This window comes from Podarcis cretensis (genome assembly GCF_951804945.1).
Source record: "Podarcis cretensis genome assembly, chromosome: 2".
Classification (NCBI taxonomy): domain Eukaryota; kingdom Metazoa; phylum Chordata; class Lepidosauria; order Squamata; family Lacertidae; genus Podarcis; species Podarcis cretensis.
Genome location: NC_137171.1, coordinates 9373973 through 9386508, shown reverse-complemented (window position 1 = coordinate 9386508; position 12536 = coordinate 9373973). Strand labels below are relative to the sequence as shown.

General features: G+C 46.1%; 1 protein-coding gene across 1 annotated transcript; it reads right to left on the bottom strand.

Moving 5' to 3' along the window:
* Positions 1-252: 252 nt before the first annotated feature.
* Positions 253-12536, bottom strand: LOC307210746 (uncharacterized protein). The gene is made up of 2 exons (XM_079966921.1): positions 12444-12536; positions 253-2794 (listed from the first exon to the last, which is right to left on the bottom strand). Exon 2 carries the CDS (start codon positions 2781-2783, stop codon positions 2085-2087), a length of 699 nt encoding a protein of 232 aa, XP_079823047.1. The 5' UTR covers positions 2784-2794; positions 12444-12536; the 3' UTR covers positions 253-2084.

Genomic DNA, 12536 nt, shown 5'->3' with positions numbered 1-12536 from the left:
GCCTCGCAAGACAAAATCAATCCGTTCCGCGAGTCTCTTCGTCTTGTGGTTTTTTCGTCTTGCGAAGCACGGCTCTTAGCGGCTTAGCGGCTATTAACGGCTTAGCGGCTTTAAGAAAAAGGAAACAAACTCGCAAGAACTCGCAAGTCTTGCGAAGCAAGCCCATAGGGAAATTTGTCTTGCGGAACGACTCAAAAAACGGAAAACTCTTTCGTCTTGCGCGTTTTTCGTCTTGTGAGGTACCACTGTAACTGCCAAAGGGTGGAAGTCGACTAAATTTTACACACAAGTAGGCCCACTGGATTTAATGGAGATGACAGAGGTGGTATACACACTGCTGTTTACTCTAGCTCCTGTATGCTTTCAACGCTGGTATTTGAAGCATGACGTCTGCCATAATCCATATGTCTTAAATGTGCTCAATTTAAGGGTGGAAATGCTTCAAGGGGCGTGTTATGGGCTTGGTTTGCACATCACACTAAGCCAAACCATGACTCAGCATGAACACACAAGTATGTGGGCTCCTAAGGAAGAGATCCTGGACACTTTGCTGCTCCCTGGTGGTTCTGCCATTGGGATGAGCTAAGCTAAGCTTAGTGGGTTGTCTGAACCCAGGAATGTGGGTTAGTTCTTCCAAACAAACCACAAATCATAAACCATAGGACAAGCCTTGGCTACAGCTCTTGGTTTGTCTGAAGAGAGCCAAACCATGAGCTCAGGTTTGGATGACAGACTAAGCCAGGGGTCAGCAAACTGTTTCAGCAGAGGGCCGGCCTACTGTCCCTCAGACCTTGTGGGGGGCCAGACTATATTTTTTTGGGGGGAGAGAATGGAACGAATTCCTATGCCCCATAAATAACCCAGTGATGCATTTTAAATAAAAGGACACATTCTACTCATGTAAAAACACCAGGCAGGCCCCACAAATAACCCAGAGATGCATTTAAATAAAAGGACACATTCCACTCAGTAAAAGCATGCTGATTCCCAGACCATCTGCGGGCCAGATTTAGAAGGCAATTGGGCCGGATCTGGCCCCTGGGCCTTAGTTTGCCTACCAATGCACTAAGCCAAGCCACAGCACAGCTCAACACAACAGCTGAGCAACCAGAAGTAGAGCAAAGTTACCTAAAACAATACAAAAAAAATTTATGTATGTGACCACGGCCGCTTGAATGCTATTTGCCCAAAGATGGAAAGAAGAAAATGTCCTGACTAAAGAGGAATGGTGACAGAAACTACTGGAAATGCAGAAATGGCTAAGTTTAACAGAAGAATAAGAAATCAAGATGACAAAGTTTTTAATAAAGAATGGAAACTGTTTATTGAATATTTACAAGACTATTGTAAACAGATTAAGACATTAGCAGGATTAATGTAAAAATGTGCAGTGATATAAAACATATATTGAATATATGGGAGAAATAATGAATTCAGAAATGCAGTAAAAAATATAAACGTAAGGAACCACAGAAAGAGGGGGAGGGGGGGTCAAAATATGACACATGCCGTAAGTTGCTTTTTAATAGGTTTTGCTTTTGTTTGTTGTAAAATGAATATTATAATATATATTTTTAAAAGGAGTAAATTCGCTACCATCTCTTCTGGATCCTGTGTGTGTTTGACTTGTCTTAGCGTAGCATGAGAACCAGGCCATTGAGTCCCAAAATATAGAAGCCTCACATGCTTTTGATCCCCTATACAACCACACTAGAGCCAAAACTTGGAATGTGAGTGATTTTTCAAAGTTTGGTGTCAAAACCTGACTTGGGAGTATATTTAAAGCCTAACTTTTCAGCTTTGCTGATTAACTTCAAGGTGGTCATAGTGAAGTGTTTTAAGTTTTTCTTAAACCCGTCAGCAGTGCAATTCCTTGCAAGCCTTCTTAGACCTAAATTCCACTGAGTTCGGTGTGTATAGGATTGCAGCCCAAAATCTGTACAGGAGAGCAATGGTTGGGAAAATTCAATTGGAAGGATCAACTTTAACTTTTTTTTTTTTGCAGGTAGATCCGAGTTCAGAAAATGTGCACGAGAACATTCCCTACAAAAACCTGTTTCAGTTTTACATATCGGCCTCCTCTTTTACACAGTATGTGGTTTGGTTTTGTAGCTCGCCCCTACGCCAAACGCTACGTGCAGTTTCGGGTGCCTCCTGAGCTGCAACTTGTGCCGGAAACCCTCCCTGCACTCCCCGCAGATATGGGGGGGCCAATGACGGATTAGGTTCGAGCTCACGCTGAATCGCTTCCCGCACTCCACGCATGCATAAGGCTTCTCTCCCGTGTGGGTCCTTTGATGCTGGATGAGGGCAGAGCTCTCGCTGAAGCGCTTGCTGCAGTTTCTGCATTGGTAGGGCTTCTCTCCTGTGTGTATCCTCTGGTGGGTCAGCAGGTTGGAGTTCTGGCTGAAGCCTTTGCCGCAGACAGCGCAGGTGTAGGGCTTCTCCCCTGTGTGGGTGGTCTGGTGCCTGACGAGGTCCGAACTGCGGCTGAAGCCCTTGCCACACTCACTGCAGATGGTGGGCCTCGCGGGGGGTCTTTGCAGGGCCAGGAGGTCCTTCAGCCTTTCAGCGCTTTCCTTGCACTGGGACGATACCCCAAATGTCCTACTAAGGACTGTGTTTTTCCTCTGCTGCCTCCCTGGCTCGCTCTGGCTCTCGCAGTCTCTTTCCTGACTGTCGCTGTCGAAATTTCTCCCCTGGGTGTGTTCCTCTGCCCCCTGGGGATCTGTTCTTATGGGGTCTTTCTGGGTAAGGCTGCCTTCCTTCCTTCTGCTCTCCATTATTTTGTATCCTGGAAAGAGAATTCAGCTATCAGAAGAATATATCTAAGTGGGGTAGGAGAGCTGGGGGGAAAATAATTCACACCTGACAACCAATGCTCCCCTTTGGTTTCTGATAGTACATGGGTAGACGAGTCTAAAAAGCCCGGGACACAAATTTTCATAGCCCTCTAATGTTGTGTATGGTGGCTCATTTACCAGAAGTAATGTATTTAGTGTTAACTCTGGAAGCTTTATGGGGACGCGGGTGGCGCTGTGGGTTAAACCACAGAGCCTAGGACTTGATGATCAGAAGGTCGGCGGTTCAAATCCCTGCAATGGGGTGAGCTCCCGTTGCCTGGTCCTTGCTCCTGCCAACCTAGCAGTTCGAAATAGGTACCGCTCCGGCGGGAAGGTAAACGGCGTTTCTGTGTGCTGCTCTGGTTTGCCAGAAGCGGCTTAGTCCTGCTGGCCACATGACCTGGAAGCTGTATGCCGGCTCCCTTGGCCAATAAAGTGAGATGAGCGCCGCAACCCCAGAGTCGGTCACGACTGGACCTAATGGTCAGGGGTCCCTTGACCTTTTACTGGAAGCTTTTTAATGTGAAAGGCATCATTTTCTAATTCTGAGAGATACCCAACTGGGGCACGTCGATTCTAATTGCAGTACAGCACTTGACATGCCATGGTGTTTAAGTATTATATAATATTCAAGAGGTGGTACACCACAGGATTAATATTTGTTGCTGCAACTGGCAATAGTGTACACACACAGGAATAGGGAACCGTGTCCCAAATGCAGAGTGGTCAAGTGAGACTGAATTGGCACACTCCTTGCCACTAGCACCTCTCTGAAAACATTTTTTTGTGTGCTAAAGTTGTGTGCTAGAGTCCAACAGGAGAATTTGTGTTATTAATAATATTCAATCTAGAGTTATGAGTGAGTCCAACCCCAGGTCTGGGTTTTCAGCCACACCCAGGACCATTTGTCTGTTGGGTTCCTCCTGTTAGAGTTATCCAGGGAACAAAGACTGATTGTTCTGCTTGTCACAAATTATGATATAGTGATGTGAGGTAAAGGTAAAGGGACCCCTGACCATTAGGCCCAGTCGTGACCAACTCTGGGGTTGCGGCGCTCATCTCGCTTTACTGGCCAAGGGAGCTGGCGTTTGTCCGCAGACAGCTTCCAGGTCATGTGGCCAGCATGACTAAGCCGTTTCTGGTGAACCAGAGCAGCGCACGGAAACGCCGTTTACCTTCCGCCGGAGTGGTACCTACTTATCTACTTGCACTTTGACGTGCTTTCGAACTGCTAGGTTGACAGGAGCAGAGACCAAGCAACGGGAGCTCACCCTGTTGCAGGGATTCGAACCGCCGACCTTCTGATAGGCAAGTCCTAGGCTCTGTGGTTTAACTCACAGCGCCACCCGCGTCCCTCTGATGTGAGGTAAGGGTGTATAAAAAAAATAGGGGATTGCACAAGCAGAAAAACACAAACGAAAACTCGATTTCAAAATATTTTTGAATTCAGCCTTGATTCTATTTGCAATAAAGACTAACCTGCTGGCTTGCTCCCCCCAAATACCCTCTGGACAAGGGCATGTTGAGATACAGTCTGGGTGCATGTCAAACCCACCAGAGCAACAGAAGTCAGCCCCCACCCTTGGCATCTGTAAAATGGTAAGAATAAAGCTACCTTGCAGAGAGATAGAGAATTCAGTGCTTTGCACTTCATTGTACTGTACAGCAATGAAATTAAACACCCATGCCCACAATGGGAAAGGAAAAACATCAACCCCCAGTCAGGAGTGTGGCTTGATTCAGAGCATAGTGAAATGATGAGATTTGGGGGTGGGGGTGGGCTGCTGTAACAGCTTCAGATTTTTTTTGTTTTTCATATGTATTAACTGAAATGCATTTTATTACAATGATTGCAAATGCGGCACTTTTCCCAGAATCCTGTCACTGACAATAAAGCACATCTGATAAAAAAAAAAAGAGTTTTCTTCCAGCAGGCAGAGTCCGGAGCTAGTTGCTGCTGCTAAAGCATGCTTCCCCATCTTGCATCTACTCACTGCTGCTTTGGGCGCGGACGATTTTTTGGTTTTGGCTGCTGCATGTACCGAGAGATGAGAATTCACTGCAGGCACCACAGGGTGGAGACTGAGAAACCCAGAGCCAGATTTTGCTCAGCTCCACCAACATTTAAGGTGGATTCTGGGGAAAGGAAAGTGCTTTCTCCATCCAGCCCCAGCCTCCACCTCCGATCCTAGGAGGCGACAGAAGTGGTTGCATTCGCTGCTGCTTTCATCCTTGCCTTCCCCTTTGAGTGTCTGGCTGGCTGGCTTTGCTCCTCGCCGGCTGGAGGAATGTGTCTGAGATGAGGGGAAGGGCTGTCTATTGTTCAAAGACAGCAGAGGTCGGATTCAGCCAGTGGCATCTTCAGCGATGACCTTGTTTTATTTGCACGGTGCCTCCCCTTAAGTTATCCACCCAAGCATGAATATATATTCTTCCAAGTCTAACTTTACCACCTGTAGACTGCAATGAACCCTATTAACAATGATAATTATGATGCTATTTTAAGCGAAACCTCCAGGCATGTAATTCCCAGACGGTGGGAACAGAATTCTGTATGTAACGACAGCAGCTAGGATTCTTTATGCACAAAGCTGGAAGGAAGAAGTTCCCACCAAAGAAGAATGGATAAGTAAAGGGATGGACCATGGAGGGTAGGCAAAGCTATCAGCAAAAATAAGAGAGCCTAATGATTGTTTTGTGGAAGAATGGAAGCCCCTTTTGGAATATTTAAATGGAAGCTCCTTTTGGAATATTTAAATAAATATTATGGTATGATCATGGGTGTAAGCAGGATTTTTTTTTGAGAAGTCACGGGTAAAAATACAACCCCAAAAGGGGGGCAGGCTTTGGTTGGGGATGGGAAGAACCTCAGTTAGTTGAGTACTTTTGATGCAGCCCCCCCCCCCGCTATGCCCATGAGTGTGATGAAATTCCAAGCAGGATTTGAACTATGAGCAACAGAAAGATTTAGATTATTGTGTCGTGGTTATGAGAGAGAGAAGACAAGGGTGCAGCAAGGGGGCAGAATTAAAAACACCATGGAAAACGGGAAGGGAAATCAATAAAACCAAAGAGAAAATTTTCATGTGTTGGAATGTATTCTTGGATATATATATATGTTGATTTGTAGCATCCAAGTGCACAGCGGAATGATGAGGAATACGTGCCCATACTCTATACTGCTTTATTTACATTTCAAAGCTGGTAGATTACAGAAAACCATCTTGTCTCTGCCGGAGCAGAAAACTGCACCCTCTCTCCTCTGAAGCTCAGAGAGAATCACACTGAACAGTGAAAAACAGGAAACCAGTGTACGTCACATCCAGTCTCCTTTCCCGTGGGAAACATAACAGCAATGCTGTCTGTGGAATGTAAACATTGTCTTGTGACAAGCCTTTCGCTGCACAGTGAAGAGAGCAGAAACCAACATCCTCCCCCTTTCTGTGAACACCACTGGGCAGCGTGTTCGTACAATATCAGTACAAACCCAACTTCTGCACATAGGTACAGTGTTGATCCCTTGATACAATCTTGGACAATACATCAGCAGGAATTTCATTACCTGGCATATAGGACACCGTTACGAGTCCCTTCTGAATACGTTCCCTAGCATGTTGCAACTTCAATTGCAAGTGCTTCGTGCTTTGCTTACAACCCTCAGAATTCAGCAAAGCCAAACATGCTTTGTTGTCCTGGTAAACCTGGATTGGACATTTGACAGGAATTTTCATGTCTTTGCACAATTGTAACAACCATTCACAATCCTTAAGTGAATAAGACAGTGCATTCAGTTCAGCTTCACAAGTACTTAAGCTAACTGTTGTTTGCTTCTTGCATGACCAATCAAAAAGACCCTGATTGTACATATAGCAAACTCCAGACGTACTTTTCCTGTCTGTAGTGTCACTTCCAAAACTTGCATCTGCAAATATCTCAAGACCACCAGACTTCTGATTGTTAAATCTCAGTCTGTAATGCATAGTGCCTTTCAAATAGCGCGCTACGCGTTTCAGAGCTTTCCAATCCTTAACAGTAGGATTGTTGACTTGTCTGCTTAGCAAATTACAGCTAACAGCAATGTCTGGTCTTGAACATCTGGCAATGAAGTTTAGCTTGCCTAGCACACTTCTGTACAGTGTAGTGTCAGAAAATGCTTCTTCAGTGTCATCTACCTGATAACCTGTTGCCATCGGTGTGTCTACAGGGTTAGCATCCATCAGGTTTAGTTTGCCTAACACATCAGCAATTTTCCGTGACTGGTGTACTAGAATGTTACCATCTTGATCTCTCTCTATTTCCAGAGATAGGTAGTTGTTTACCTCACCAAGATCTTTCATGTCAAAGTGTTCCTTCAGTTGAGCTAGGGCGTTATTGTACATTGTGACATCTTTCCAAAAGAATAAAAGATCATCAACGTAAAACAAACAATACAGTTTCTTTTGCCCCTCCTCTTTGACAAATACACATGGATCAGCTTTCCCTTGCTTAAAACCTAGAGAAAACAATACCTCAGTGAGTTTTGTGTGCCAACACCGTGCACTTTGTTTGAGACCATAAAGGGACTTTTTCAGAGCACAAACAAATCCCTGTTTTACCTGTACGCCATCAGGTGGAAGCATATAAAGTGATTCATCTAGAGATCCGTACAGAAAAGCTGTATTCACATCATGGTGACTAATGTGTAGATTCTCCTCTGCAGCTAGCTTGAGCATAAGCCTAATGCTCTCATACCTCACTGTGGGTGAGTAGGTCTCGTGATAGTCTTCACCTGGTACCTGTGCAAAACCTCTGGCTACCAATCTGGCTTTGTGTCTGACTATCTTGCCATTTTGATCAGTCTTTGCTTTGAAGACCCATTTGCTTCCAAGCAGTTTCATTCCTGGAACTACTGGAACAAGTTCCCATGTTTTGTTCCTTTCCAAGGAATCAAGCTCAGCCTTCATGGCATTTAACCATGGCTCAGCTTCCTTTGAATCCAAATCCTGGATTTCTTGGAAACTTGAAGGTTCAAATACCTTCTTGGAGCTTTTAACAGCTGTTACTGCTATCTTAGCAAACTCATCAGCAAATCTCTTTGGAGGTCTGCCTTTTGTGGCTCTCTGTGACCTGCGAATTAGCCTTAAGTCTTCAACACTCTCCTCTTCCTTCTTAGGAGAAAAACGACCTATTGTGAACAATGGTTCCTCCAATTCTTGATTAGAGCTTTCAGAGGGTCGCATAGAGGCTTTCGCACTCTTGAAATCCTCTGAATCACCCGATTCAGTTTCAGACTCAGAATCAGTTTCAGTCTCAGAATCAGAACTTTTATCAGTGGGTGTGGGTGGTTGTGGTTGCTTTTGACTATCCTCAGTCTCATCACTGTCATCAGGGTAACATTGGAAAATTCCCACATTCTCCCCCCACTTGGCATTGTACTCAACACTTCTTGTGAGCTTAATAGTCTTAGAGTCAGTCATCCTTATTCTGTAAGAACCTTTCTCATAACCTAGAAAGATACCATGCAAACCACGCTTGTCTAACTTGGAGTTTTGTGGTGAGTGAACCCACATGTCAGAACCAAAAATTTTCATGTGTTTGATGTATGGTTTCTTGCCAAACATCTTCTCATAGGGGGTACAACCAATCGCTGAAGATAACCTGCGATTATAACTGTAAGTGAAACATGAGAGAGCTTCGGCCCAATAACTCTCTGGAAGATTTGCATCATGCAGCAAGGTTTTTAACCCTTGAAGCAATGTTTGATTTGCTCGTTCCGCAAGCCCATTCTGCCATGGCGAGCGAGGACTAGACAAATCGTGTTGAATTCCTTTCTCAGTCAGAAAAGCTTCAAACTGCTGAGAAGTGAATTCCCCCCGCGATCTGTGAAAAGAATTTTTACCCTCTTACCATGCACATTTTCCAACCAAGCACAGAATTCCTTGAACCTAGGAAAAGCCTCTGATTTCTGCTTGAGATTGTACACATAAATATACCTGGAAAATGCATCAATGAGAACCATGAAGTACCTATTTCCTCCCAAAGAGGGCGCTAGTGGTCCAACCAAATCCGCATGAACAATTTGGTATGGTTCTGTAGCTTGCCTACTAGACACCTTACCTTTCGCAGCCATTTTCACCTTGTTTGCTGCGCATGCCTTGCACTTCATGTGGTACCTGCAGGGTTTAATAGTCATACCTTCAACCAAGGCAGGCATTTTAGATACTGCCTCAAAACCCAAATGTCCAAATTTTCGATGAAAATCATGAATACATTCTGCATGCAAACATTTGTTAGAACCTGCAATGCAACAAGTGTCATCCTGCACAACATCATCATAATACAAAACATACAAACGATCAACATATTCAGCATACAATACATAATCATTTTTCTTTGTGATGATGCACCTTTTGTTCTTAAAGGAAACGTCAATGTTCCGCTCATTCAGCTGTCCGACGCTGAGCAGATTATGTTTAGCATCTGGAACATAAAGTACATTCTGTATCGATAAGTCCAAACTGTGAAGAACAACAGTTCCGTAGCCTTTACTGGGAATTGTGTGGTCATCCGCCTGGTGAATCGCACCTTCCTGCGGTGTAAAAGACACGAACAGTCGCTTATCGTTGCACATGTGATGGGTTGCCGCTGAATCAACAACGAAGAAAGATCTAGACGTCTTCTGGACCTCTGCGACTTTTGGAGTGAAGCGTGAGACCATTGCTTTGGGCTGCGTTGTCCTGGACACCGGACCTTTGCCTCTGCTTTGGCCTTTTCCACGCGATGAGCTTTCGCTGCGCTGCTCTGTCTTGGCCCTGGGATATCTGCATTCCCTCTTCATATGGCCTAGACGTCCACACGAGTAGCATTTCACTGCCTTCAAAGCTTTGGCGCCATCTGGTGGTTCCACTGCACTCTGGGATGACGACTGTGAAGTCTCCCCCTTACCCATGCAGCTATCACCCTGGCAATCTGCTTCATCCTGAATCATGGCAGTATCACAAGCTACTCTGAGCTGAGCATGTGGCTGATTGGCATCAGATTCCCCACTTGCATCAGCCAGCCTTCTGCAGCTAGCCATCTTATGCAGCTTGTTAAAATAAAACATAGTAGATCCAGCTTCTGTCATCAAGTGTGCCTCTCTCAAAGCGTGCCAAATTTCTCTGGCTGAGGTCTTATCACGCAATAGACAGAGCTCTTCTGGGGATACTATCAACGTAAGAGTTCCCCTTGCTTTGGAATCTTTAGCCTTCCATGCATCTGTAACTGGAGCTGGGGGGGTGTCTGTAATAACTTCAAACAGACCCTCTTTCCGCAGAATAGCCTCTGCATAGATAACCCAGTCCGTATAATTTTTCTTATTGAGCTTGGGAATCCCACAAGCATCCTGAAGGGCCATCATGACTCTGGCATTAGCCTTCTGCATCATCTCTGCTGCTTTAAACAAGCTGCTTTATACAAGCTGCATCTCTGCTGCTTCAAGCCTCATTCCAAAGGCAAGTTCAAAACAGCTTTCTCTCTGCCCTAAATCATGCTGCGTCACTTCTGTTATCAGCAGCTGCTTCAGCCCAAAAGTTACTTTCGATTTCCCCAGCATAGGCATAGCCGCTGCCTGTAGCCGGCAAACGGACGTTAAAAGTTCAAAGTCCAGCCATAAAGCCATTAATTAGAAGCTGGCAGGCTGCCCGGAGCAGTAGCACATACCTCATCAATCATCTTGACGCGCAGAACAGATAGCGTCCGATCCGACCCTTTGCATTCCGATCCTTTTGCCGACATCAGATGACTGCGTCTTTCTTCTGGGCCCATAACCAGAATGTTGATTTGTAGCATCCAAGTGCACAGCGGAATGATGAGGAATACGTGCCCATACTCTATACTGCTTTATTTACATTTCAAAGCTGGTAGATTACAGAAAACCATCTTGTCTCTGCCGGAGCAGAAAACTGCACCCTCTCTCCTCTGAAGCTCAGAGAGAATCACACTGAACAGTGAAAAACAGGAAACCAGTGTACGTCACATCCAGTCTCCTTTCCCGTGGGAAACATAACAGCAATGCTGTCTGTGGAATGTAAACATTGTCTTGTGACAAGCCTTTCGCTGCACAGTGAAGAGAGCAGAAACCAACATCATATATATAGCAGGGGAGCGCAGCTATCGTATACCCTTGACCGAAGAACGGTACACTCCTTCTATCAGGGATGGTCGTCCTCTTCCACCGAGCGTGCAGCTTCGGGAGGGACGCACATGGAGCGGTGAGGGAGGAAGGGGACACCCGCCTAGCCAGCCAGATCTGCCGAATCAACCCTGGCGATCAATGGGGTGACAGATGTCGCAGCCAGATCGCCCTCACATATATATGAATTAAAATAAAAAAGAAGGAACTCCCAGATGTTGCTAGCCTTCACGTCACGTTTGCAGACTTCTTTGTAACGCAGAGCCGAACAAAATTGCGCACGGGACCCGAATAATAATAATAATGTATTCTTGGATTTATATATATATATAATAATAAAAAAAATGAATTAAAATAAAAAAGAAGGAACTCCCAGATGTTGCTAGCCTTCACGTCACGTTTGCAGACTTCTTTGTAACCCGAGCCAAACAAAATTACGCATGGGACCTGAATAATAATAATAATAATAATAATAATTTATTATTTATACCCCGCCCACCTGGCTGGGTTTCCCCAGCCACTCTGGGCGGCTTCTAATAGAACACTAAAATACAATAACCTATTAAACATTAAAAGCTTCCCTAAAGAGGGCTGCCTTTAGATGTCTTCTAAAAGTTTGGTAGGGGGACGCAGGTGGCGCTGTGGGTTAAAGCCTCAGCGCCTAGGGCTTGCCGATCGAAAGGTCGGCGGTTCGAATCCCTGCGGCGGGGTGCGCTCCCGCTGCTCGGTCCCAGCGCCTGCCAACCTAGCAGTTCGAAAGCACCTCCGGGTGCAAGTAGATAAATAGGGACCGCTTACCAGCGGGAAGGTAAACGGCGTTTCCGTGTGCGGCTCTGGCTCGCCAGATGCAGCTTGTCACGCTGGCCACGTGACCCGGAAGTGTCTCCGGACAGCGCTGGCCCCTGGCCTCTTAAGTGAGATGGGCGCACAACCCCAGAGTCTGGCAAGACTGGCCCGTACGGGCAGGGGTACCTTTACCTTTACCTAAAAGTTTGGTAGTTGTTTTTCTCATTGACATCTGGTGGGAGGGCGTTCCACAGGGCGGGCGCCACTACCGAGAAGGCCCTCTGCCTGGTTCCCTGTAACTTGGCTTCTCAGAGTGAGGGAACCGCCAGAAGGCCCTCGGCGCTGTATCTCAGTGTCCAGGCTGAATGATGAAAGTGGAGACGCTCCTTCAGATATACTGGGCCCAGGCCATTTAGGGCTTTAAAGGTCAGCACCAACACTCTGAATTATGCTCGGAAACGTACTGGCCTGAAGCGCTGCTTTGCCTCTTCCTCCTCCCTTCCCGGGCCTAAAATTTAGCCAGGCCCAGAAAACGGCCCGGCCTTTGACAGAAGCTGCTAAGCGGAGTATCCCTGGAACTCCCTTCGCCGGGGGAAAGAGGACCCGTTTCGGAGAGCCGCGAGAGGATTGGCAGGTAGAGGGAGGAGTGGGGTGGGCTTTACCCTGAGACACTCGGCAATGATTGGAGGAGGCTGGTGAGGGGGCGGGGCCAGCTAAGACGGAGCGGAAAGAGCGTCTTCGCCCCGCGCCTGCCT